Source organism: Rhinolophus hipposideros (genome assembly GCF_964194185.1).
Source record: "Rhinolophus hipposideros genome assembly, chromosome: 8".
NCBI classification, from domain to species: Eukaryota; Metazoa; Chordata; class Mammalia; order Chiroptera; family Rhinolophidae; genus Rhinolophus; species Rhinolophus hipposideros.
Genome location: NC_138054.1, coordinates 46,606,479 through 46,634,361, shown reverse-complemented (window position 1 = coordinate 46,634,361; position 27,883 = coordinate 46,606,479). Strand labels below are relative to the sequence as shown.

The following is a 27,883-nucleotide window of genomic DNA, read 5'->3' as shown; positions in this document are numbered from 1 at the left end:
CAGGTGGGCTCAGTGGAAGCCATAGATTTTTAAATTACTATAATGAAGAACTTCCTGAAAGACTGTGCTGAATATCTTCCAGATGATTCTCAAGTTTACTCACCAACCCAGTTCTGTGCCCTGAGAAGTTGATTTCTATGGGTTACATTAATGGGCTCTCTTAACCCAGGGTTGGGACTAGAGTGAGACAAGAGAGACACCTAGGGCATGGCATTTAAGAAGGCACTCACTCTTACCCCGCATTGCACAGCTCTGACAGTACGTGCCTCCTTAGACTCGTATATAGTCCCAGCCCTGTCTTAACCCTGGACTTTTGGCTGATTTTAGCTAATGGGAGACACTATAGGCACAAAAGGGCAAAAGGAAGTGAGGTTTCAGGGTATGTGTTATTACCTCAGCTTCCTCCCTAGGGTGTTACCATGGGCTGGCATCACATCCTCTCTCTATCACCATTTCTCTAACCCCTCCTTCCCTTCAACTAAGATAGAAGGACAGCTTGACTTGGAGCTGATGGGTCCTGGGAAAAACACACTGTTCCCCAATAAAGTCCTGGAAATACACACTGTTCCCTTTCTCCAATAAAATCTTAAAAAAAAAAAAAACATCAATTCCCTAGGCTTACAGTTTTTTTAATAGGTTAGTCCTATCCAGTCAAGAAACTTGAGCTAATTGTTACTATCCCTAATGAAGCTCCTCACGTCACCTCATGGTGAAAAGTGAGTAATGGGTGGGGCGACAGACCATGAGTGTTACCATAGAGAAGTCCCTCTTGCCACAGGGAAACAGGAGGAGTGGGGTAATAATGTTCTTCCCCAACTTCCTCTTACCTTTTGAATGTAATCATTAAGTTTATGGTCAATCATGGATGTGTCTAGCACTCTCTGGAGAGGAGATTAGCAGCTATCAGGGAAGTTCTGCTCCTACCTTTATGAGATGGCTCCAACACTGTGCCTTTTGGGATTCTATAGGCATATGGGTCAATAGGGTTAATTTTGCATCCAGAAGGCTCTAAAATATACATTAATTATTATATTAATTAAGTTAACTCAAAGACAATGGTATGTCAAGATAAAAATTTCATTTGTTATTTTATTTCCATCTCATATTATGGCCAGCCTATTGCCCAGTATACTTCATTGGAAGTTCTGTTATGAGATTAACGCTCCAATAATAAAATGAGATTAACACTCCAATAATAAATAAATAAATAAATAAATAAATAAATAAATAAATAAATAAATAAAATGAGATTAACACTCCAATAAAATGAGATTAACACTCCAATAATAAAATGCTAACAACATAGAGATGCCCGATTTTGAATAAAAACTCCTCCCACTATAAAATTCCTGTGAGAAATTAAATTCAAAAGTCAGTCTCCCTAAAATTGTTTTAGTTTGTCTTTGTTGTAGAAACAATTCCATTGTCTTAGTGACTTACAAAATCAAAAAATTATTTCTTGATCATGTTACATGAGGGCCATGAGTTGGCTGAGACTCTTCTGGGCTTTGCAGGACTCGGCTGGCCTCGGCTCCAGTATCTTATACTGGCTCCCAGGCTCAAGGATTGGCCACTACCTGAGACTTGCTATTCTTATGGGGGAGGACAGCAGCAAGAGGAGCAAAGGTAAATCATGCAAGTCATGTCTGCTCACATTCTATTGGCTAAAGTAAGTCAGATGACCAAGTCCCTGTAAATGGAGTAAGGAAATACATATGCTCCAGATATGCAGAAGCATGGCAAAGGCAGGGAGGAAATGAGTAATTGTGAACAAACTGGAAATATTGTAAACAAGTGTTCAAAACTTTGCCCTTAGTCTCCAACTTCCACTTCCACTCCATCTTTCTTACTTTCTTTCCTGCCACATCTCTTACTTCTGCATTCTTCTTCTTCTAGGGGTCATGTGATTACCCTAGATCCCCTAGAAGCAGAAGAATGGGCCCATCAATAATTCAGAATAACCTGCATATTTTAAGGTCAGATGGCTAGTAACCTTAAATCCATCTGCAAAGTCCTTTCACAGCAGTAGCTAGATTAGTGTTTGATTGAATAAGAAGGGGTGGGAATCTTGGGGAGACATTTTTGAAATTCTGCCTACCACACCGGCTTCAATAATCAAGTAAGAAAAATTACTTGTGAACATCTAGACATGTTACTTGTCTTCTAGGAAATTGGTCTACTCCAAATATCCATTCCTAGGGGTCAATTTTGATCATTTCCTTTGTGATAGGAAATCACCCACTTTACTCTAGATTTTAAAATTTGCTGGTATAAATTTGCATGTAATATTTCTTATGATTCTTTTACTCTCTCTTGTATCTATGGTTCTTTTCTCCTTTCTAACCTTATACTCATTTTTGCTCCTCTCCTTTAAATCAGGCTTGAGAAGGGCTTATCCATTTTAGTGTATTTTAAAAAGAAACACACAAAACAATAACTTTTGCTTTTATTTATCCATTTATACTATATTTTTATTCCTACTTAAGTATTTTTAGTGTTTATCTGTATTAATTTCCTATTCATAATTCTTTTGATTTATTTTACTATTTCTTTTTTCAAGATGAGAACTTTCAGACCCTTTTCACTATGGAAAAGGAGAAGAGGAGGAAGGAGGGGTGGGAGGGGGGGACACTGGGAGAGAAAAATGAAAACTATAAATTTTCTTTTGAATTAGGTTGCTGTTGTACCATTAAGTTTTGGAATTGAGTGATTTCCTTTTCATTATTTTCTACTTTGTAATTTGTTTTGATTTCTTTCTAATCCTTTCATTTTTCCAATAGTAAATATATTTGGATTTTGCTTTATTTTTATTCCTAATTTTATTGGATTATTTTTAAAAGTCTTTACATTTATTTTATTTTTTTTAAGATTAGGTGTTTTTGTGTAGCTTAGAACATAATCTATTTTCTAGGGACAAACTACAAAATTTATTTTCTGTGTTTCAAAGAAACAACTGTCTATATCCATTATATCAATTTTACTAATTGCATTTTATAATTACTCTTTATCCATACTTTTATCTGTTTAACTCTGAAAGAGATTAATTATTTTCACTATGTTCTCCTGGGATTTCCAATAGTCTGCTTTACATAATTAGCCACTTTGTTTGAGATAATACATACAAAGTACACCAAAGATGTTGTGCTTTGTATGTTGTACTGCTGAGAACTGTCTCCAGCTGGGTCCCTTTAGATGGGTTGCTGTTTTCCTTAGCTGTCTCAGGAAGCTCAGGTCTGTTTATTGAGTATCTAGTGAGCACAGTCGTGTAAGTGGTAAAGTCTTGCCCGTTATGGACAAGAATCAAGTAGACCTGGTGAGGCAACTGAAGGAAAGTTCATGGATCTCTGACTTCTAGTTTTCTTACAGGTTTAGCGGTTCCTTCTTGGCCTCCTGGGGCCCAATGAGACCAGGAATACTTATAAAGGGCCAAAGGCAAACTTTCCCTGGGATAATCCACAGATCCCAAGTGGCCAGCTACCCTGTTAACCCCAATAAAAGACCTAACTGGACCATCAGCTCTAATGCGTCTTTTGGAGCAAAAATTAATATAAGACCTGGTATATTATATTATATTATACCGGTATTATATTATATTACATTATATTGACCCGATCTTATATTAATTTTTGGTCCAAAAGACGCATTAGAGCTGATGGTCCAGCTAGGTCTGATTTTGGGGGAAACACGGTAGCCTAAGACAGAGCACAACCTCAATCACTGCCTTGTGACTCAGAAAATTTTCTCCAGGGCCATAGTCAGATTACATCATCAGAATAGAAACCATATCTAACCTTGCACCCCACTGCTTGAAGATCCTAGTAGCTGTTTGGTTTAGGGGCTGATACATTTAAGCTGAGAGTAGAAGAGAAAGGTGCTGAGTTTAGGTTACCATCTTCCCAGAATCCACTGCTCCCAGCTGTCCAACTGTTTTAATGGAGAATCCTCAGCCAAATGGAATTTTTAAGTTGTTTGAATGTCTTCCTGAAGGCACAAGCTCCAGCAGAAACTTACAAAAATAAATAATACAAAAATCCCTACTTCTAATTTGAAACTATTTTTAGGTTATGGTCCAAATACTGTAGTTAGGTTTATCATTTAATTTAGAAAAGACTGAAGTAAGAAACTTAAGGGAACATCTTTTAAGAAGTTATACTTACATTAAGAGCAGTGGAAAAGGTGGGAATAAGAAAGGAATCTTTAACGAATGCTTATCACACTCAAGGTACGCCACATTTTTTAAATCCTAAAAAACATAATACTGTAATAAAGTACTCTCCCCATCTTAAGGAGGGGATACAATAAACTGAGGCTCAGATAGTTTACATTATTTGCCCAAGTTCATGCATATAAACAGTGAAATGGCAATGTAATAATATACTTAAAATATTCAATACTTTATAGGATTTGTTACCAAAATTATTTAGCTTATGAAGGATAAGTTATTTTTTTAAATTATTTAACAATTCAGATAAAAGTTATACTTTTAAAAAGTTATACTTGGAAAAGGCATTACATATAATGGTAATGAAGTGCTAACATTTACTAACAAAAAGCTATTTGAAATTTTACAAAGCCTTTTAAATTACATGAATTGCCAAAGTAATACTATTTTCCGATGATTATCCAAAATACTGATATGATTAATTCCACATGCATCAAGTTAATGGTACATTTGTCTAATTTTATATTCAATTATAGAGCAAGGTTATTAACATTATTTGGCTTCCAAGAGTGAATTTCCAGAATCAGTCTATGACATTCTTGGTCCACATCATACTTTATTGTCAGAATGCTGCTAATTTGAGGAATCTAATTGAGATAACAGAAATGAGCTAGTTCCTCTTGTTAATTATTTCCTAATTTTGTCTTCTTATTTAGTAAAAATTTTGTTTTTTCTTAGACTACTGTGGATTTGTAACTCCAATTGATACGTTTGCTTTCTTATACCATCCATAAGAATATTACTATTGATAAGAATTTCATCTATGATCTTGGAATTTTGTTATCTGCTTCTTGATACCCAAATATTTCTGTATAAACAATAGTTTATGAGGCTTTTAATTTCCACTTGACAGGTTTAACAAATCATCCAGTGGTGTTACAGTATCTAATTTATAGATTTTGAGCACATTTTTTAAAGGCTTTGAGCAATATTTGACAGGTGAGGCACTGAATTTGCTCATTGGTTTTACTGTAGATAACATGCTTTCAAATTTACCATTTTTAGCACTCATTTCTTGAGTAATAGTTTTATCAAGGAAACCTACACATTTTTTGGTTAGGCTGGAAAAAGTCTCTGCGAATTTATAGGGTTTATTCCAAGATACATTTTCAAATGTCTGCATACTAGTTTTCTTCTTTAGTTTATTCTCTACAACCCTATGGCCCACTTCAAGAGACATTCCTTGTATACCTTTCCTCCATGCTATAGGCATAGTTCTTTTGGGTTTTGAAGCAGTAATAAATTTATCATTAATTAAAGATTTGAGGATTTCATTATTTCTTTCTAAAACAAAATTTACTCTTTCATATGGGGAAGTATTTCTATTTTCCATTGGATGGGGAAGAAGCCTTTTTTTTGTCAAAAGTAACATTTGTACATATCCAGTCTCATGGAAAATTATGGGATTTGTGTCATTTTGTTCCTGTGGATTAAAGAAAAGAATACTTAGTCATTCAGTCCACTGAGGCAAGAAGACTACATACATTTTTAAACATGAAAATAAAATGGTAGAATATTCTAAAGATGACTACACAAAAGTTTTCAATATAAACAATAGTGGTATTCAAACGCACAAAAATCACGCACCTGTATGTGACACACTTCCTTCTCTTTTTAATATTCTATCAAGATATTAGGGGTAAATCTGAACTTTTGGCCTCCTAAAAACCTTCTTGAAATAAAGTGGGATATGAAGAAATAATATATATTTAAATGTTTAAGGTGTTATTTGGGGGGAATAGTATAGTTGGTAGGATAAAACATTGTTCTGGCATTTCTTAGGTTTCCATGTCCAGAAATAAGAAACATACCAAAAAATGGTTTGAGTCAAAGATCATCAGAGACATAACTGACTACAAGCCCAAATTACAAAGTCTAGGTATCCTAATAAATAATTCAGAAAATCTAAAATTACCTTTACAACGATTATATTTGTTATTGTATCCCAACACTTAGCACATAAAAAGTGCTCAATATATATCTGCAGCATAAAATAACCAAAGTAGTAGATTGACTTTAAAAATAGATGATTTTTATCACCGTAGTAGCAAAACCTGTGTGTATGAGCTACTCACTAAACTCTTTCCCACATTTCTATTCTAATTCTAAAAGATTAACTCCAAAGAAACTGGTAAATATGAATATTACCAGTATTTAGTTTGCAAACTTTAACTCAACAATTGCTACTTTTCCTTTAAAAATATAATTAATGAAATAAGAAAGTAGATCCACCTAATTGTATATTATGAAAGACATTTGAAAGACATATTAATTACTGCCTATGGTTATGGGAAAAATGACAAAAGTTTTGCAATCCACTGGTGATGCCAATGTTACCTACTTAGCCACAGTAGTAGAGATTTGTCACATTTTTGGTCTATCTAACACCTTACGGAATTTTCCACCATACAAGTCTATGTACCCTAGGTATTAATATAAGCAGAGACTAGCTTTATCAGGCTCCCCTGAGGTTAGGGAATGGGCATGTGACCTAGGCCCTGACAATAAAATATTCCTAAGATAGTCTTTAGTTCAGAAAAAGCAAGCACTGTGTAAAAGCAGGCATTGTGGAAACATTCTAATGAGGATGGTGTTAGACATACCAGTGGGAAAGGTCTTAGAAATAGTGTTCCCTGCCCAGAATCAGAGTTGTAAACTGTTATCAGTGCCAATAGCACGGGCCCCAGTAGAGCAGTCTGAGGCTGTAATCGGGTGACTCCTGATTAGATAGCTTTCAAGCAAGATTATCTTTCCAGACTCTGTGAGCTACCAAAATAGCCTTTAATAAATGTATTTTCTGGTTGAAATAGCTAAAATAGATTGATAGAAAAACAATATATGATCAAGTTATTTTAAAAATATCATTTTTAAATTTTTGTATTTTTCTTTCATAATCGAGAAAAATTTGATAAAGACTTCTTCATGAAAAAAACACAAAATTTTCAGCTGGTGCAAAAGAATCCCCAGTTTGAGGGTGGCAGTTCTAAAGAGAGCATTAAGAATTTACGTGTTGTTGTCACCTCAGAATGTAAAACCAAGAGAAGGACTTATCAAACGATCTGGTCACTAGAATATAATATTTCCACAAGCAGTAATAATACACGTATTTACTGAACACCGTTAGTAGGTACTCTTACCATGTGAGAAGTTACTGTTTTTGCCGGACTAACGTTGATTATCTTGGCATTTGGCCTTTTCAATTCATCCTCAAAGCATAAAGGGAGCAAGCTTTTCTTTTCTCCTGAACAATACTCACTTAACCGATCATTTCTAACAGAATTACTTTTTTTTGTATTAAAATCATTCATCTGTGGAGAAATTCTTCTGAAAATGAAGAGAACTTCAGTCTAAGTGTCTACAGGGCTGATTTCAGTTTGTCAGTTCTTGTCTGCCTCCCCCATTCCTCAAAGACACTGCCCCCCTAGCCCTCTGCCATAGACTTACAACCTGACAAGACCATTCCTTCTTGCCTGGTTTGTTGGGGGAGGGGAAGAAACAGCAAAAGCTGTGGTGGAAGCAAGACGGTAATGTGTACGCGTCTTTGGTTTCTGTGTGGGGAGATGGTGTATTATGCAGGTTGAGGAGAACACTAAAAGTAGAGGGGTATTTCCACATTCTTTGTTGAGATTCTGAGAAAAGCGCTTTGCAAAGCAGCTTCCTGCCAACAAAAGGTGGCCCCAGCTTTATCAGGATGGAATAATGTGGTTAGGCAGAGAGAGAATATAGTTTTCATTCCACATCTCTTTTGATTCACATGTGACATGGACACTGAGTTTAGGCTCACCAGGGGGCTTTCCATTGCAAGGGTGAGGTAACCCACAGCAAGGGCTTGGCATAGTTATGGACAGTCTAGGGGCAGATGAAAGACATGACAGAAACTCAGAAAGCGCTACCATGCTAATGAGAGGTGAGAGTAGACCCTATCCAAATTCAGACAGAATAGACCATAAACTCATGAAGCACAGATGGCAGCAGCCACAGAACACCCAGGAGTGAGACCAGCAGTACAAGGACATTGACCATACCCTAGTCAAGTACCTTTTTCTCAATGTCACAAAGTGCAGTGAACCTCTCACTCATCTACTCAACTACCATCTCAGAAAGACTTGGATAAACCTAGAGACTACATAATATTGCTCCAAATAAATTTTAAAACACACTGGATTAACACTTTTTTTTTCATTACAGAGTTTGATGATCTCATAAGATCAGAACTTCATACAAAAATAAAAAGCTACATGTCTCACATTCATGTTTTAGTGTAATTAAATTTGTATCTCTACTACAAAAACACAATTGCATTCTCTCCATTCATTTGCCCATGTCTTTCTCTCCATTTGACTATAAACTTGCAGCAGACAGAATATGTGCTCAAGGTCTGGATGCAATGCTGACTAGCTAAGCAGTCTAGACCAGTCATTGGATTGCACTATGGGCCTAAATAGTAATAGTGAGCCAGAATAAATTCATGCTGATCTACTAGAAAAAAAAAGCAAAAAAAAAAAAAAAATAGCAGAACTTTTCCTATTAGAAACATCATTGAACAGAACAAAAGATTAAAAATTTTAAAATAAATTACCTTTCATTTACACAATCTTCTAAGTGACCAACCAAATCAAATGATTCCTTAGTTTCTTTTTCAGTGTGAGCTGAAATGATAAAAGATTTCCATAAAAGGCATACATATATATATTTTCTATAATGGCATTTAGAAAATATCTTGTATAAAATATTTTACAATATAAAATAACACACAGGAAGCACTTGGTATAGTGCCTGATCTGTAGTAGTTACTCAATAAAATCTTCAGAGAACAAGATCAAACTGGAAAAGACTGAGATCAAGGATCTAATGTTTGGCTAAGACAAACCAAACATAAAACTAGTCCTGGAGATTTTTGTGGAAGAAAAGCATTCCCAAATTTTCACATCCAATATGTAAAGTCATTAGTAGCCAGTAGGAAGTCTCAGATGGTTAAACACTGTATGGAGTAAAGTTAGTTTGGAATAAAATGTCCTAGTTTTAATTTAGTACATTTTTCTTCTCTACTTTTCTTCTTTTTAAAATTCACTTTGGCCAGGATAAACTTGTATTTATGTTGCCAACTTTCCCAGAAGTCTTAATTTGGGACTTTGATAAGAGAATTATAATGCCTCTTCTGTAAAGAGACTCAGGAAATTTTATAAAGGGAAATTTGTTTTGCTGAGAGAGAACAGCCTGTCACTGCTATCAGGGAACACTTTGGAGAACATGTGACACTTAAGTAGAATCTTAAAGAATAATGTGTAAACAGAGGGTTGCTTATTTAATGGTTCTTCCCCCGCCTCCGTTCTTTGCTAACAGAACTCTGATCTTATGTATCTCAGAACTCCTCCAAGCAAATAGGTCCTTCAAGGGAGGCTGGGCTCCTTCCTAACTCAAGGGAGTGGATCTTGAGTGATCTGAGCCTACGCTTTTCAAAATGTGAGCTACAACCCATCCATTTAGACACTGAATCAATTTAGCATCTCCTGACGAGCATTTTAAAAAATGAAATAGAATAGAATACATCACAAGGATCCTTAGTAATAACTGTACAAAACACTAAAATGTTGTAATCTAGTTAAGCTAACAAAGACAAAAGTTAAGACTCCATGAATATGAATCTTCTGCTTCACATATATATCGTATATATTAGTCGTGATATGAAAAGTATTTCTTACTGCGGGTTGTGTTAAAAATTGAAAAAACAGATTTAAGCCAATAATGATTTATTGATTTAGACATTGGTGCATGAAGCTATTCTAGCCAAGGAGACACAAAGGGAAGCCTGCTGGATAGCTTCAGGGAACATTTTCCTTCTTCTTATAAAGGGACCAAAGAGCTGTTCTTTTTTTCACCGGATGTTGTTACTTACACAGGTTCTCTTAACTAGTAGTCACCATATTATACAGCAAGCTAGGAGGACAAGCTCCTTGGTAAGACAGTTGAAGTTGAGGAAAGATGGAGGAAGTGGTTATTTGATGACGTCATTAAACCCCAGAATTAACCAACCCTGGAACAGCATGACTGAAGGACATTTTGTTACTTGAGATTATAAGCATCTTTATTCTTTAAGCCAGGTGTAATCAGATTTTCTGCCGCTAAAAGGGCCCCAACTATTAAAGATGAATTGGAATCTATCATGTAGAAAAATATGTTCTGATCACAGAGAACAGAATAGATCAAATCACACAGTAGTTGGAACAGACTGTTCATTATGATTAGAATTAGTATGGATAAAGAGATAGAATAAAAGCCTGGAAAGAACTTCTATACTATGCCAAGAAAAGTAGAGTTTACCATTTTTGTATTAGAGAGTCTTCAGATGTTATTAAGTAGTGAAATAATGTAGTAACATGATCAAATTCTGATGTTCCTTGGTTAAAGATTTTCTTAATGCCTATATTTTAAAGTTAGATGCAGTTAATTTTTAGTTATGTCAATATAAACACATAGTGTATATACCTGTAAATAAAATGGAGTCTTTTTCCTTCTTATAAGCACTAGATTGAATGCTGGGTATAGGAAAAGGGACTGTAGAATCCAATGTTCGTTTACATTCTTGTCTATGTTGTGAATATAGGTCATATACGGGCTTAGCATTTTCCACCTAAACATCAGAAAATAAATGGAAAACTGTTTTAGAAATTATTTCTTTCCATGTATATTGATAGCTTATATTTAATGATTCTCATTTGAAATATCTAATTATGACAACTAAGTTGTCTAGTGCTTTAAATACTTTCAAATACAATGCTCATTTAACTCTCAAAAAAACCCACAAACCTATGAGATAGCTGTTATTTCCACTTATGGATGAGGAAACAAATCTACAAAAATTTTAAAATTTGCTTATGCTTACACTTTTTATTAATTTTTAGTTTCTTTATCTTTAAAACCTAGCCTTCATATCCATATGAAATTTATTTCTCCAAATGCAGGGAAAGTCTAAAGTTCAAATACAGAGAAACAAATATCTCAGTTTAAACAGAAACTTTACTCTCTCATACACAGAGTAGGTACAGCAAATAGTCCTGGGTAAAGGGGGAGAAACTGGAAAAAATAATCTAGATTTTCCTAAATTAGGGTCTCAGATTAGATTTATATGCTTTTACTTAAATACAAATATCTAGATACCCAAAATATACATCTGGATATACATATGCAAGTATAAAGTGCATAACTTGTGATTCTCTATCCACAAACCAAATATTTGGTTAGCACCCACAATTTTTTTCACTTTAGACACAGAAAATATTTGGTTTTGGGTAATGTAAGATAAAAATAAAGCACAGGACAAAATCTAAGCCATAAAGAGCTCACATTCTTATTGGATAGATATGATTAATATACATGAAACATTAGGCAATAATATAATAGAGTAATATTCCTAAGAACCAAACTAACCAAAAAATGAGTTTAGAAAAGAGGGATATTGGTGAGGGCTGCAATAGACAAGAAAGATTTATTCAATGAGGAAGAACTTAATGCTATGATTTGAAAATTAGGGCATTTCAGAGGAGGCCAACACCATAAAACTAGAATATTCATAAGACAGTCAAGAAAACAGAGTATTTAGAGTGGGGTGAGCATTTATCACTTATTGAATATAAAAGATAAATTTGAATAGGTAAGAGGGATAGTTGTGAGAGGGATAAGCTATGGATGTCTTGAACATCAAACAGAAAACTTTTAACATAAAGAAAAATTATTAAAATTGACCTGAGAAGAAGAAAATTTGAGCATACCCATAATTCTTAAAAGAAATGTAAAGAAGTTTCAAATAACTACCTTCAAAAGAATAAGCAGGCCCAAATAGATTTATGGATAAACTCCTTCAAAATTTATGTAACAAATAATTCTTATGCATTGCAATATCAATTAAATTAAAATTAAACAACAACAACAAAAACAACAACTTTTCAGTTTTTTTATAAGCTAACATAGTCTTGACACCAAAGTCTGAAAAGATGATGCACCATAAGAAGCCTACAAACTAATCTCACATAGGACTTCAAGGGCTTTCACTAATTGAAAATAAAATACTATTCAACACTATCCTAATAGAACAATTCATAATGGCAAAATGAAATTATCAAGAAATGAAAGGTTACTAATAGATATATTATTATATGTTACTATAAGCCCAATAAGTTAAGGGAGAAAAACAATGTAATTATTTTCATAGCTACAATATTTAAAATACATTTGATGAATTTAACAACCATCATTGATAAGAACTGTAATAAAACTACGAAGAGAATACTTTCTTAATATGATAAAGAATAATCTTATAATAATTTAGAAAATTATACCTATGTAAAACCAGCAGCTAACTTTATAGTTAATAGTAATACATTAGTCTATGGCATGACAAGAATGACACCTAGCACCACTATTATTTATAAATGTTTAGGAAGTACTGAGCAATGCAGTAGGAAAAGATAATGGAAGTAGTAAAAACTCTGGGTAATTCTGATTCAATATGGCTGAGTAAGCCCGTCAGACACATCCCTTCTCAGATAACAACTATAAACTCTAGACAAAATACTCTAAAAACATAGACACACACACACACACACACACACACACACACACGTTACCTGAAGGTCCTGGAGAGTGAACAAAAGCAAATGACAAAGAAAGAGCACTGAAACTTGGAATAACTAACTTGCATGGGGAGAAGTTTCTATTTTTATGGCTTTTAGTTTGAAGGCCGGCTGAAGTTAGCACTCCATGGGGTATCTAAAACTGACAGAAAATGTGCTCTTTCTGGCCAGTAGAACCAGAGGATAAAATTCAGGGTGACCAAAGCTTCTGAAAAGTGAGGAAAGAATGATAATAAGAAGAAAATCAAAGACGGTAGCCCTATCTTCTATGTATAAACTCTGTCACGTCTCTCACTGACCCTTGAACCATGAATGTTTAGGGAAAACTGCAGGCAGTCCAGCTAAGGATAAAAGAACTGAACTGAAGTTTGAGCTGCTGCTCAAGAGACAGAGTTTATATTTTGAGCCAAACCAAGTTAATTGACTGCTAAAACAAAAACATCAATATTCTTTGTAGGAATATAATAGATTCCAAAATCTCCACATTTTAACAGTCATAAGGTCCAGGAAAAATTTAACTTGACAAAGAACCAGGAAAATGAAACCTAGTCTCAAAAGAGAAGATGATCAATCCAGACCAACCTTGAAAAGACCCAAATGTTAGAATTAACATATTTTAAGGCAGCTATTGTAACTATGCTTAATGAAAAAAATGAAATATGTTCACAGTGAATGAAAAAAGGGAGAAATATCACAGAAATAGAAGTTATTTTAAAATATGGAAATTCTAGAACTAAAATTATCTGAAATAAAACATTTACTGGTTGAACTTAGAATAGAATGAGTGAAGTGTCAGGGAACTTTAAGATCTACCAATAGAAATTATCCAATATTAAAAAAAAAGAGGAAAACATTTTTTAAATAAAAGGGATTCAGGAACCTGTGGGACAATAATGAAAGGTCTGCCATATGTATAATAAGAGTCCCCAAAGGTGAGGAGAGATAGAATAAAGTAGAAAAATAGTGGTCAGAAGTTTCCTTATTTGATGAAAGACATAAATTTGGAATTCCATAAGTTTAGTGAACCCTACACAGAATAAATATGAAGATAGCCATTCTTAGGCAAATAGTCACATTGCTGAAAACCAAAGACGAGGAGAATGTCTTGAAAGCAGCCAGAGGAAAACAAGTTACATACAGAACAATTCAAAATACCCCTGACTTCTTATCAGACGCTATGGAGGTCAGAATTCCAGTAGATACTGGAACATCATTAATATGCTGAAAGAAAAAAATTATCAGCCAGAATTTTATTTCAAGCAAAAATTTCCTTCAAGAACATCCCTTAAGACATTTTCAGGTAAAAGAACACTGAGAAAATGTGTTGCCAGCAGACCTCTGTTACAAAATATGCTTAAGGAAGTTCTTCAGACTGAAGGGAAACAATACCAGACAGAGACACATGTTCAGGAAGTACTGAAGAGCATCAGCCTTGATAAATATTTGGTTATTTTTTTACTCTGTTACTTAAAAAAAAAAAAAAAAAGCAAAAAAACAAAATTTCCCCCTCCTCCCAAAAAAGAAAAAACAATAACAGGAAGTGTGGGATGGAAGGGCTTTGTGTTCTTATTAGTCTTTCTGTATTATTTAATTTTTTAAATCACATGCATATTTTAATTTATTTTTTTAATTAAAATGTTATATATTTTATAAGATGCTAGTAAGTTTATTATGATGAGTAAGCTTATTGTGATGTTATAATATTTATTTCTTTGGAGATTTTTTTTTAAACATGAACCCAAATAAACTATGTAAATGAGGACAAAACTAATATTCTGGAATGTGGATCGTGTCGATATGTTTTAAAATTATAAAAGGAAAAACTGTGCAAAAATTTACACCATGTTATTAATTATGACCCAGAGTATGTATTTTGTCATGTTTCATTCTCATATTGGCAAGAATCAGGGTTAACAATAAATAAATTAATACCTAAGAGACTTTTAAATGACATTATTTTGCTGATTCTCTGAATTAATTTCTTTCTCTAGTCTCCTAGATAAAATCTACTGAATGACATCCAAGGCATGCTCAATACTCAAGGCTCGTCAGCTACATTTCAGGATGCCCATGAACTTCTGCTCAAGTGGATATCAAGAGTCAACAATGTTGGTCCTAAACCTGCTTTGGTGGTTATTACTGTAATTATACAATTTAAATAACTATAGCATGCCCCAAATGGTCTAGGCTACATATTAAAAGATTAACAAATAGACATATATTTTCATATTTTAAATTAAAATAAAACATTTAAGTTACACATGTAATATTTTTTATTATGCTCTGCCTTATCAGATTTTATAACTGCCAGTCTTTATTATATTCAATAAATAATTTCTATTTTACTGACTAACAAATAATGTGTTATTTTCTATATGCATAAAATTTTCCTTAGTATTGGAGATAAAATCACTTTAAAATCTTATGCTTTTACAAAAATAAATGAATGGGACTATGTCAAACTATAAAGATTTTGTACAGCAAAAGAAACCATCAGCAAAACAATGGAAGAAGGTATTTGCAAACAACACCTCGGGCAAACGGCTAATATCCAAAATATATAAAGAATTCGTACAACTCAACAACAACAAAAACAAACAATCCAATCAAAAAATGGGCAGAGGACCTAAGCAGATACTTCTCCCAAGAAGACATACAAACGGCCAACAGATACATGAAAAATGCTCAACTTCATGAGCTATTGGGAAAATGCAAATCAAAACCATGATGAGATAGCACCTCACATCCGTTAGAATGGTTATGACCAACAAGAGAAGTAATAACAAGTGTTAGAGAGGCTATGGAGAAAAAGGAACCCTCATACACTGCTGGTAGGAATACAAAGTAGTACAGCCACTATGGAAAACAGTTTGGAGTGTCCTCAAAAAATTAAGAATAGAGTTACCATACAATCCAGCAAGCCCTCTTCTGGTATCTACCTCAAAAAATCTGAAAATATTTATCCATAAAGATCTATGTACTATGTACCCCTGTATTATTGCAGCATTATTCACAGTAGCCAAGGCATGGAAACAACCAGTGTCCTTCGATAGATGATTGGATAAAGAAGATGTGGTACACATATACAATGGACTATTATTCAACCATAGGAAAGGATGAAATACTGTCATTAGCGACATCATGGATGAATCTTGAGATTATCATGCTAAATAAAATAAATCAGATAGAAAACATCGAGAACCATATGATTTCACTCACATGTGGGACATAAAACGGAAAGCAACAAATAAAAAAGACAAAGAAACAAATAAAAACTCAGTCACAGGGTAATGGGAGAGCAGGGGTGAGATAAGAGGGTAAAGGGGGTTAAATACATGGTGATGGAAGGAGAATTGACTGGTGGTAAACACACATTGCAATATATAGGTGATGTATTATAGAACTGTACATTTGAAATCTATATAATTTTACTAACCAATGTCACCCCAATAAACTTAATTTAAAAAACTAATTATATAACCTGGTATAATTTGCACATGTATAGGTACAAATACTAATATAGATATTGATATCCAAAGTTATTATTGTACAAGTATTTTCAATTATGAAATATTTGTCTTATCCTGATTGACCTTGTAAACTGCTCAATTGATAAGTATGTTTCTTCTTGATGTTTTATTTTAATATGGCAGTTTTTAAACAAACAATAATTTTCCTTACAAATCAATCATCTATCTTTATAATAAATGTCCTTTATATAAAAAAACAAAAAATCTTATGCTTTTAATCCTAAAGTCCATTTGAATTTGGGACTTGTAGAAGCATATGTAAAATTATTAGGGCTAATTTGAATTTCTATTAAGTAATTGGAAGCATACAAATTAAACCTACCTCACCTGTATCCTTAAGATAAAGAAAGCGTCTACTATATCTTGATTTTAGATTTTCTTCCACTGGTTCTAAAGAAACAAATCCAAACATAAATATTATTTCCATATTATTAGACTACTTCTAACTTAACTCAATAAACTATATTCTCTACTTGTAGTAAACTTTGTAGAAATGTAGTATGATAATCTCATTTCCTTAAATAGCAATGCTTTTATCTTTTTTAGAACTAAACATATTCTAGAATAATTGGCTTTAAAAGTGAATTTTCATTAACAGAATAAAACTTTTGATTACTAACTGCTATACAATAAAGCTGTATCTTCTTGGGAAAAGTTAGATTTCTAAATAAAGCAATCATACTTGACAAAGAAATCATTTCATTAATTTCTTTGAAAAGAGAAATATTCCCCTCAACCTCAATACCTCCATCTCCAATTATGAGTTTTATTAATTTGGATTACCATTTAATGGATTTTCTTAAAGTAGATAAAACGTAGGGTGTCAAGCATACCGTCTTTGGATTTAGATAGCCTAGGACCAAACCATGCTTTTTTGTGTGTGTGAGGTATGGAGCCTTAGGAAAGTTATTTAACCTCTCTGAACCTTAGTTTTCTTATCTGTTAAGTGGGAATAATAGTACTTATCTTAATAGGGATGCGCTGAAGATGAAATGAGATAATAGATGTAACAAACTGAATACAATTTTCATTCAGTCAACCGTTATTTGTTGATCACATATGCCAAACACTAGTGTTAGACTCTGGAATTGTGATTCCTGCCCAACGATGCGTACATTTTAGTGAGTAATGCAGAAAATAATTAAAGAAACAAAGGAGTGAATAATTATAAATTGAGATATATGTTGTGACAGTAATAAACAAATTTTGGTGAGGGCAAATGATAGTGAGAGGTATAATTTAGATAGGGTAGTTGCTATGTACTAAATGTGTCTCTCCCAAAATTCGTATGTTAAGGCTCCAGTCCTCCATGTGACTATGTAGAGGTAGACTTTTGGGAGGTAATTAGGTTTAGATGAGGTAATGAGGGTGGAGTTCCCAAGATGGGATAAATGCCCTTATAAGAACAGACAAAAGAAAGATGATCTCTCTCTGTCATGTGAGCACACAACAAGAAGGTGGCTATCTGAAAATCAGGAAGAGGGCCCTCACCAGAATCCGACCATACAGGCACCCTGATTCAGACTTCCAGCCTCCCAAACTGTGAGAAATAAATATTTGTTGTTTAAGTCACCCAGGTTATCATAGTTTGTTATAGCAGCCTGAACTAAGAGAGAAATTGGTACCGAGAAGTGGGGTGCTGCTGGAGCAAAACATGAAAGTGGCTTTGGGTAGAGGTGAAAAAAAGAAAGTGGTGTTGGGTAGAGGCTGAAAGAGTTTTGATGTGCATGCTAGAAAAACCTAATATGGCCAGGAAGGGATTTTAAAGACAACTCTGGTGAGAACTCAGAAACAAAGAGGAGAGCTGTAGAGAAACCTTCTATCTTCTTAGAGAGTACATACTCATGTGCAGAAGTGTTAGTAGAAATATGGATGGTAAATGCCATTCTGATGAGGTCTCAGACAGAAATGAAGAACATTATTATCAGAGAACGGAAAAAGTCTATCTTTCTTATAAAGTGTTAAAGAACTTGGCTGAATTATGTTTGTGTTTTAGTATTTTGTGGAAGGTAGAACTTGTGAGCAATGCAACTTGATATTTAGCTGAAATTTCTAAGCAAAGTGTTGAAGGAGCAGCTTGGTTCCTCCTCACTGCTTGTAGTAAAATGCAAGAGGAGAGAAATGAATTGAAAACAAATGTGTTATATAAAACAAAACAAAAGAAAAACATAAATTAAAAATTTGGAAAATTCTCAGTCTGTCCATATTACAAAAAATGAGCATGTTCAAAAGTTAACACAAACAGAACTAAAGGGAGAAATTGACCAAAACACAATTATACTAGGGGACTTAAATACATCATTGACAGCTATGGATAGATCATCCAAACAGAAGATAAATAGTGAAATAGCAGCCCTAAATGACAAATTAGATGAAATGGACATAATTGACATACACAGAGCACTTCATCCTAAAACATCAGACTATACATTCTTTTCGAGTGTACATGGAACATTCTCAAGGATAGACCATATATTGGGACATAAAATCAGCCTCAGCAACTTTAAGAAGATTGAAATCATACCAAGCATATTCTCTGATCACAAGGCTTTGAAATTGGATATCAACTGCAAAAAGAAAGCAGGAAAAAACACAAATACATTGAGATTAAACAGCATACTTTTAAAGAACGACTGGGTCAAAGAAGAAATTAGAGGAGAGAAAAGTTAACACAAAGGGTGTGGTGAACTGACCATTTGATAAGGAGATTGGTATGATATCAACCACAGACCTAATCAGCCACCCCAGCAGAGACACTGCCAGTTTGAACTGCAGGGGATGGAGATGGGATAAAATCAAGGAAGGCTGTTGGACTTCTTGGGATTTAAAGGATAGGACCATAGAGCTATTTGTTGCAAACATGCAATGCTTCAAGACAAGGGAAGAATGACCATGAAGGCAATTTTTCAAGTCTACAAAGGCTGCCTCCTCAGTTTCAAAAGTGGAGGCCATTGCCTCAGTTTTAACAGACCAGACAGCTTCCATCTAAAACATTGGGAGTAGGGCAGCCTGAAGCTTTGGGAGCACAACTTCCAATGGGCAAAGCCCTGGGGATGGGATCCCCACCTAGCAGAATCCTGGGGGGTGTTCTGACCCCACCCAGAAGAGCTGTGGGGAAAGGACGTCTGCTTTAGTGGGTCCAGAAGACAGAGCATCGAGGCAAAGAGGATTATTCTTGAGCATTAAGGTCTCATGAAGTTCGCTTTACTAGGTTTTCGACTTACTTGGGACCCATTACCCCTTCCTTCTTCCCTATTTCTCCCTTTTGGAATGGGACTATCTATCCTGTGCCTGTCCCATCTTGTATTTTGTAAGCACATAATTTGTTTGGTTTCAGAGGTTTACAGCTGGAGAGTAAATTTGCTTCAGGATGAATCTTACCTTGAGTCACCCCCATATCTGATTTAGATGATATTTAGATGAGACTTTAGACTTTAATAATAACATAAAATTTATTATGGTAGTAAAGTAATTAAAGTGTTTTAAATTCAATCCTAAAGAAGATAGGAGAGGACAGAATAAGAAGTGTAGAATTAACAGAACAGCTAGAAAAGACAAAATAAGATGGCAGATTTACATTCAAAAACATCAATGATTACAGTAGACTAAATGTTCCATTTCAAAGACAAGATTATCAGCATGGGTTTTAAAATCTAACAACTTGATGTTTATAAGAGATAAATCTAGATCATAATGTTACAGAACAATGGTAATAAATAATGGAAAAAGATATACCATGCAAATGTTAGCCAAAAGAAAGGTGGGGTAACTATAATAATATTGGATAAGATGACTATCGCTCGTAATGAAAAAGAGTTCAATTCACTAGAAATATATAATAATTCTAAAATTCTATGTAATTAATAACATGACCTAAACTATATTAAAAACCTGTAAAACAAAATTTGACAACACTATATAAATTAGAATAAACAAGTCTCAAATTTCTCAGTAATTGACAACAAATAAGCAGAAAAATCAGTAAGGATATAGAAAAGTTGAAAAACACAATGAACAAATTTGACCTAAAAAACATATTTAGAACACTGCACCAAAAAGCTGCAGAATATACATTATTTTGAAGCATATACAAAGAATTTATAATAATTGACCATATATTCTGGGTAATAATGCAAGTGTTAACTAATTACACCGGACTGAAATTATATGAAGTGCATCCTCAAACCACAATGTAATTGTGCTAAAAAGCAATAACAAAAAGATACTTAGAAAAGCCTCATATATTTTGAATTAAGACATATATTTCTAAATAACCAATGGGTCAAAGAAGAAATCATAATGGAAAATAGAAAGCATCCATGATACTCTCGAAGATCACGGTGGGAAGACTTACTCTATCAGATATCAAAGGTTATTTTAAGTTACAGAAATTATTGTGTGGAATTGATGTAGAAATAAACTAATATAATGAAATAGAATAAGAATCCCAGAACAAAGAGCCCAGAGCATTAGGAAATAAATACCCTTTTTAATATCATGCTGGGATAGTGGGTATTCATATGAAAAAAAATTAAATTTGATCCTTACATGACTTAAAATTTAATTCCAGGTAGACTTTAGAACTAAAGGTAAAAAGAAGAATTAAAATAGTTTGCAAGATAAATAGGAGAAGATCTTCATGATCACAGAGTAGGTAAAGATTTCTTAAATATGGTACAAAAAGTACTAATGGAGAAAGATTTGGTATATTTTACTTTATTAAAATGAAAGACTTCTCTTCATCAAAAAGACACCATAAAAAAAAAAGATACCATAAAGAGAGTGAAATTAAAATCCAGAGAAAAGGGGAAGATATTCACAACACATAAAACCAACAAAGAACTAGTAACCAGAATATATAAAGAAACATACACACACACACACATGCACATATATTTAGCAACATGTCCATATATATGTATACATATTGCTATATATTTAGCAACATGTCCATACTTGATTGTTTTTTAAACAGTAGCAAGGAAACTCTTAGGGTAGAACTGAAAAGAAACTCAGAGATATTCTTTCTAGAAAAATATTTAAACATAAAAACACATTCTTAATTTGCGTCTTGTATAAATTGTCTATTCTGATACTTAACATCTTTTCCTCTTAGGAAATACTTTATAGCTCACTAAAATCTTTCACACTGCAGTGATAACTCATATACTTTCAAGCAAATGCTTTCAACAGAGACATCGAATCATCAAGAATTTTTATGACACTCATTAATAAATGCTAAAATATATAATAAAAATACTCATTGATAAATCAAAGAAGTAAATATGCTATACAAAACATTACCTATTGACTTGCTTTCTTGATTTTTTATATTTGTTGGTACAAAGTGTGGTCCTAAATTTAAATTTTCAAAATCACTCTTTCTAGGTTTAGGCTCATTTTTAAAGGAGACATACCTGGAAGAAATAAAATTAACCTAAATTAAAATAATCAGAAAATTTATAAAACTAACCTAAAAAACAAATTTGGATAAATATGGAAAAGTCTCAGTTATATAGAGTTGGATATTGTTGTGTTAATATATTACAGAGCAAAGTCTAAGAGATTGGGACTGATTAAGTAGGAACTGAAAATATTAGTGATAATCACTTGAAATAGAGAGAGACAAGAAACTGCCATTGTCATAAAATTGAGGGCCTCCAGGAAACTATGGTTCAGGAGCTGATTAACCCTTTTAGAAAAATATGCTGGAAAATCGTTAAATTAGATATTGGGGACACTGTCAGGCTTCAGTCAAAGAGGTAGGACATGGAGTTGGGATCAGTTCAGATACCAGAATAGTATACCAGATCACAGAGTTTATTTATTGCAAACAGGAGTTTTTCTCCATTATGACATTGAAAAGATATCTCTGGGAGTAACTGAGGAAGAAGCCCTAAGAATTTTAATGGTTCTCAATCCTAGCTTTACATAAGACTCATCTGGGAGATCTTAAAAACAGTAATGCCTGGGCTCTAGTCCAAACTCATTAAAGTAGAATCCAATTATTTGAAAGCTCCCCAGGTAATACTGATGTGCCGGGGTTGAAAATGACTATTCTGGAAGCAAAGCTCCGCTACAAATAAACCTGGGCAGTTTTCATCAATTATTAAAAAAGCAAAAAGGTTTTTTACCACGTTGAGAGTTGCTCTGATATTCAGCAAGCGACAGAAAAAACGGGTATGGATGTTGGTATTAGGCCGCATGATTAGAGTGGGACATAAGCCAAAGTAGTGACTCATAGGGTGGTACACAGACCAGCGGCATCAGCATGATCTGGGATCTTACTAGACATACAAATTGTCAGGCTCCAGCCAACACCTACTAAATCAATAACTCTGCAAGTGGGGCTCAGCAATCTGGAGGGCTTTAACGAGCCCTCCACATTTGAGAACCAGGGTGCTAGAGCAGGGCTTTGAGAGCATTAGTGCCCCTAGGAATCACTTGTGGGATCTTGTTGAAGCAGCTTCTGTCTGGCATGGGGTCAGAGATTCTGCATTTCCAAACAAGGTCCCAGGTGATACCGATGCTGCTAGAGGGAAGACCACACTTTGAATAGCAAGAGGCTAGAGGTCAAAAGAGAAAGAAGCATGCAGTTACCAGAAAGTCTCTGGTCAGGAGGTAGCAGTTACGATGTCAAGTTTAGGTTAAGCTGAAAGCTGTGTCAATTAGATGGGACCTCCTGGCTCAGGGTAGGAGCGAGGTTTGTGAGCACTGGCGGAGAGTCACATCTTTGTTATAATTAACATGAATTAGAAGTCCAGGAGGTGCATCTCAAGATTTGGAGGAACTGAATCTATCCAACATAACCAATGTAGCCAGCATATCATTCTGGATATGAAGATAGAAACTTTCTGTCTTATGCTCTGTTATTTAAGCAATTATTTTGTTCTGACTAGAAAAGAACTCACTGCCAAGATGTGTTGCTTCCTGGAAGAGGCAGTTTCCGGAGATATTATGAATCTAGGAAAGGGGTCAGATGTTCTGAGGAGCCCTTATAATTTTTTATGACTTCTTTTGCTGTGTAATATTTCTAAAACCCAAATCTGAATAAGCACTGCCCTGTTTAAACTCTTCAGTGGCTCCTCACTTCTCTCCCAGGCTCATCAGGCCTTCGGTGATCTGGCCTTTCCTTACCTCTTCAGCCTCAAATCTCTAGCCCACCTCTAGTCTCTAACCCATATCCTATGCAAGTCTGGCAACCCTGAACTACTTTTGTTCCTCAAATGAACTGGGCTTTCCTTTGCCTCTTGCTGGCCTTTGTTCATATTATTGCCTTGGAGTGGAACATGTTTCCCTCCTTTCAATCTCGTTGTCTCTTCACTAACTCTCTGGGTTTCGCCTGAGGTGCCATCTCCTCTAGGAGACGAGCTTCACTTTAGGAATCTCTCTGCAGCAACTGGTGTTTGCCTGTTCACGTAGCTGAATCTCCCCCACCTTCTGCAGCCATTGAACTTGAATACACAGGGATACTTTGCTGTTGCTGTTACATCCCCAGCACACAAGAGTCACTCAATCAATACGAATAGGATAAAATCAATAAATGAAAATGACAGTACCATGGGATAGCAGAGCTATTGTTAACAAAGATAAACAAAAGTTATCTGTAAGGATTTTTTCCCCTGAACTTAGTTTCGTGCCCTAGAAAAAACACTAAGTTGTATCAGAATGAGAATTTTTCAAGTATGAGTGAAATCTAGTATTATATTACATAGCAATTTAGGTTTCACTTCTGGACATAGAAGACTAGGTGGTTTGGACCAGCTGTGTTCCTGAGAACAACTAGAAAAAGTGGACAAAATGTTAAAACATTTGTTTAAAGATATCTGAGAGCGCCCTGAAAGCAGTAAGAAATTAAGACGCCAAGAGTGAGAAAAAGAGAGAAGCTCAGAGAAGTTCTATTGATTCTACCTCTTAGTAGTTCTTTTGTCTGGGCTCACCTCTACATTTCTGATGCCCAGAAAAATTATATAGCATTACATATACGTATACAATGTACATGTACTACACTGAGTATACAATGCCATTAAAAGACCAAGTGTAACAGACTACTCCTTGTAAGTACACAGAGAAATTTCTTACTTAATTTTCTAGATGGACATTTTTTAAGTGTGTGTAGTATAGTGGTTCAAGTTTAAAATAAATCCTGACATTAATTTGTGGTAATATAATACAGCTCAAGAAAAGTCTTTCTTTAAAAATTCAGAATTATAATTATTCTCTGTAATTACCATGTACAGTAGTGAAATATTGTAATAAATATTTTACAAACTAGGAATATTCAAAATGCTTATCTAGTATGTTGTAACGCATAACCATTATGAAATATACCTATGTTTGACAAAGCTTATATTTAATATAGACTGCATAATCTAAGACAAATCTAAAGTAAGGCTTTAAAACTCCAAACTGAAAGTTTGAAGTAATTATGATGGTTACCTTTTTGTTTTTTTAATACCATGTGACTTGTTTTCTGTACTCTCTGATACTGTCTTAGATGTGGATGTAGCAATAATAGCCTCTTCAAATTCCGACTGACAATCAAACGTCAAGGGTGTAACTAAAGTCTTTTCCTTTATGTGACTCTGAAGATAGTTTTTCTGCAACAAAGCCAGAGTACAACACTGAAAAAAAGAATACTTTTCACGTAGGGAAAATCTTGTGTGGAAAGAACAAAAATAACCTCACTTTATACACACACACATACACACACACACACACACAATTTATGCGGAGGTCAATAATGGAAAAATAATACAGACGGAAGTTGGGGGTCTTGTATACCAACGTTTTTTATTCCATTGCTGTGTGACCTGAGCTGCCCTTTCCCATTTATGAAATGAGAGTGTTGGACTAGATAATCATGACGTTTCCCTCCTAATTCTTTGAAATTATTTAAGAATAACCTATGCATTTAGCAAAGATAATATTAATACATGGAGTTATTGGAAACATAGAGGCCTGTCTCTCCAACCTGTTCCTCTTCCTATCACCATGCACATGGTGAATCACTGAACACTCATCTAATCATATGAGCTGGAAACAGAGTTAAGAAAGCAATCGAAAGAAGACTTTGTTCAAATATTTATGTAGATGGACTGAAGAGGAAAAAGGATATAGCTAAAGAGTGAGTGAAGGAGCCAAAAATTTTCTCTAAAATATTCTCACAGCACAGAGGAATGGAGAGAGAAAAAATTTGAAAGCAAGTCAAAGTACATGGCAACTTTTGCGTGTGTCAAAGAAGGTTTAAACACTACGGGAATTGCCTTCTTGCTGTAAACAACCAGAAAACCAGACAAAATATATGCCAACAACTGTAAGCAGGCATTAGAAAACAAGGAGAGCAGGACTGTGACTCCTGAAAATGGGAAACAAATGAGGTAAGTCCCACAATAGCCCAGCTTACTTCTTGGAGGCAGTTTCCAGGTTGAGGCACAGTGAGGGACAATTCAAAGCAAATCTTGTGGCCTTGACCTTGTTGAGTTTAAGAGACAGATTGCACCAGCAATCACACTCTTGGGTATTCACTCCAGAGAAATAAAAATTTATGTTCATTCAAAAACCTGTACACAAATATTCACTTTCTTTTATCTTATTTTTTTATCAGCTTTATTTTGAAAAATGAAATATTGAAAACAACCCAAATGTCCTTCAATGGGTAAGTGAAACTTTGTACATCCATATGACAGAACACTATTCAGCAACAAAATTTATATATTATTTATAATAATAAAGCTAATAAAACTTAGATGGACCTCAAGGGTATTATGCTTAGTGAGACGTCAATGTCACAATTTTACACACTGAACGATTCCATTTATACAGCATTCTCAAAATTACTATGGAGATGGAGAACAGAGGGACAGAGACAGGGAATGGGGTGGGGGTGTGGATACAAATACAAAGAAGTAACAAGAAGGAATTGTATTATGGTGATGGAAATGTGCTGTATCTTGACTGTGGTGGTGGTTACACAAATCTATAATGGGATAAAATTGCTTAAAACTACCCATACAAATGACCAAAGGAATGCTGAAAACTATTATATAAATAAACTTTGTAGTCTGGTTAACAGTAATATAACAGTGTTGTCAGTATTGGTTGTGACTCATACTGGTTTTGATATTGTACAATTTTATCCCCTTATAGATTTATGTAACCACCACTATAGTCAAGAGACAGCACTATATATCAATCACCACTAGGGGCAACTGGGTGAAAGGTACATGGGACTGTACTATTTCTGCAACTTCCTGTAAGTCTGTAATTATTTTAAAATAAAATTTTTAAAAAACAATAAAAGCAATTACCAAAGTGATTTATATATTGTTATCTCATTTTTTTTGTCATTTGAAAAGCAAATAGAAGTAATCCACCTTCATAAATATGTTCATTCACGTAAGAGTTCCTCTCTGTGGTGTCTTTGATTTTTCAGACTGTGTGTGCTTATATATGCCTCATTTATTCACATTGTTATATTATTTTGCAAGTCTTTGTGTAACCAAATTACATTGCTGATATGTGCTAAAAACCCGGTTTTTGCTGACTATGTTCTTTGTTAATATTTTATATTGAATTTCATAAGAGTTTCACCTATTTAATTTCTATGAAACTTAATTATTTCTAATTTGGTAACTATACCAAATATTTTCTTTCTTGTAATAAACCAACAAATAATTTTTAATATGTTTAACATATTAGTAAGGACTATAGGTATAGTCACATTTACTATTTGACTGTCTGGAATTTTTCTTTTTTAATCTTAAGCAGTTTAGATACATCATATTCTAATACAGCAGCTAATACAATATTTCTAATACAATATTTCTAAGTTACCTTGTATATCTAATTAATTCTTTATAGTATTCACTTACATAGATGATTCAATTAATATAATTGTTTTTTACAAATTATACCTTTACATTAATGCATCATTAAAAAATAATTATTATTCACATTTGAAATGATGACCTTTCAATAATCAAATTAAATTTTAACTTTTATTTTTACAAACCTTTATTCTTCTGGCCAAGAGTATCTTTGCTTGCTCATCCAGAACATCTAACTTCTCTAAGATTTTTTGTGCCATTGTCAGTCAGTAAATTCCCATTTAAAAAGGAGAAAAAGGAAGAAATCTCTAAAACAATTTAAACACATAATTGATTATTTAGGCATAAATTAAGAAACTCACCTTTAAATTACTGTTTTAAGTAAAAAATGAAACTATGTAGATCATAGAATAAATCATAGAATTGTAGAGGTACCCAAGTATTTTGTTGGAAGGTCACATGATCAGAACTCCCAGATGTGTGTGGATCCCAGGAATGTTTAAATGTATGATAAAGGTGATTTGAAGAAAGTTGAAGATTACCATATGAGAACCAGACATGACACATACTTGAAGGATATTCAGCTTGATTTGTATGTTTTCTTTCTTTTTGTTGTGATATAATTTTAATGAAAGTAAATGTGAAGAGCTCACATTTATATAATCAACTGCA

The 27,883-nt window shown here is 34.0% G+C and overlaps 1 protein-coding gene across 1 annotated transcript; it reads right to left on the bottom strand.

The window, feature by feature from the left end:
* Positions 1-5,057: 5,057 nt before the first annotated feature.
* LOC308501497 (uncharacterized protein C1orf141 homolog) lies at positions 5,058-27,471 on the bottom strand (the record flags this gene model as incomplete). Its single annotated transcript, XM_081058034.1, has 9 exons — positions 5,058-5,645; positions 7,360-7,546; positions 8,802-8,871; positions 10,709-10,853; positions 14,008-14,073; positions 16,705-16,772; positions 21,687-21,799; positions 24,822-24,982; positions 27,397-27,471. The coding sequence occupies 9 exons, from the start codon at positions 27,469-27,471 to the stop codon at positions 5,058-5,060; spliced, it is 1,473 nt and encodes a 490-aa protein (XP_080914160.1).
* Between the last annotated feature and the right edge of the window lie 412 nt (positions 27,472-27,883).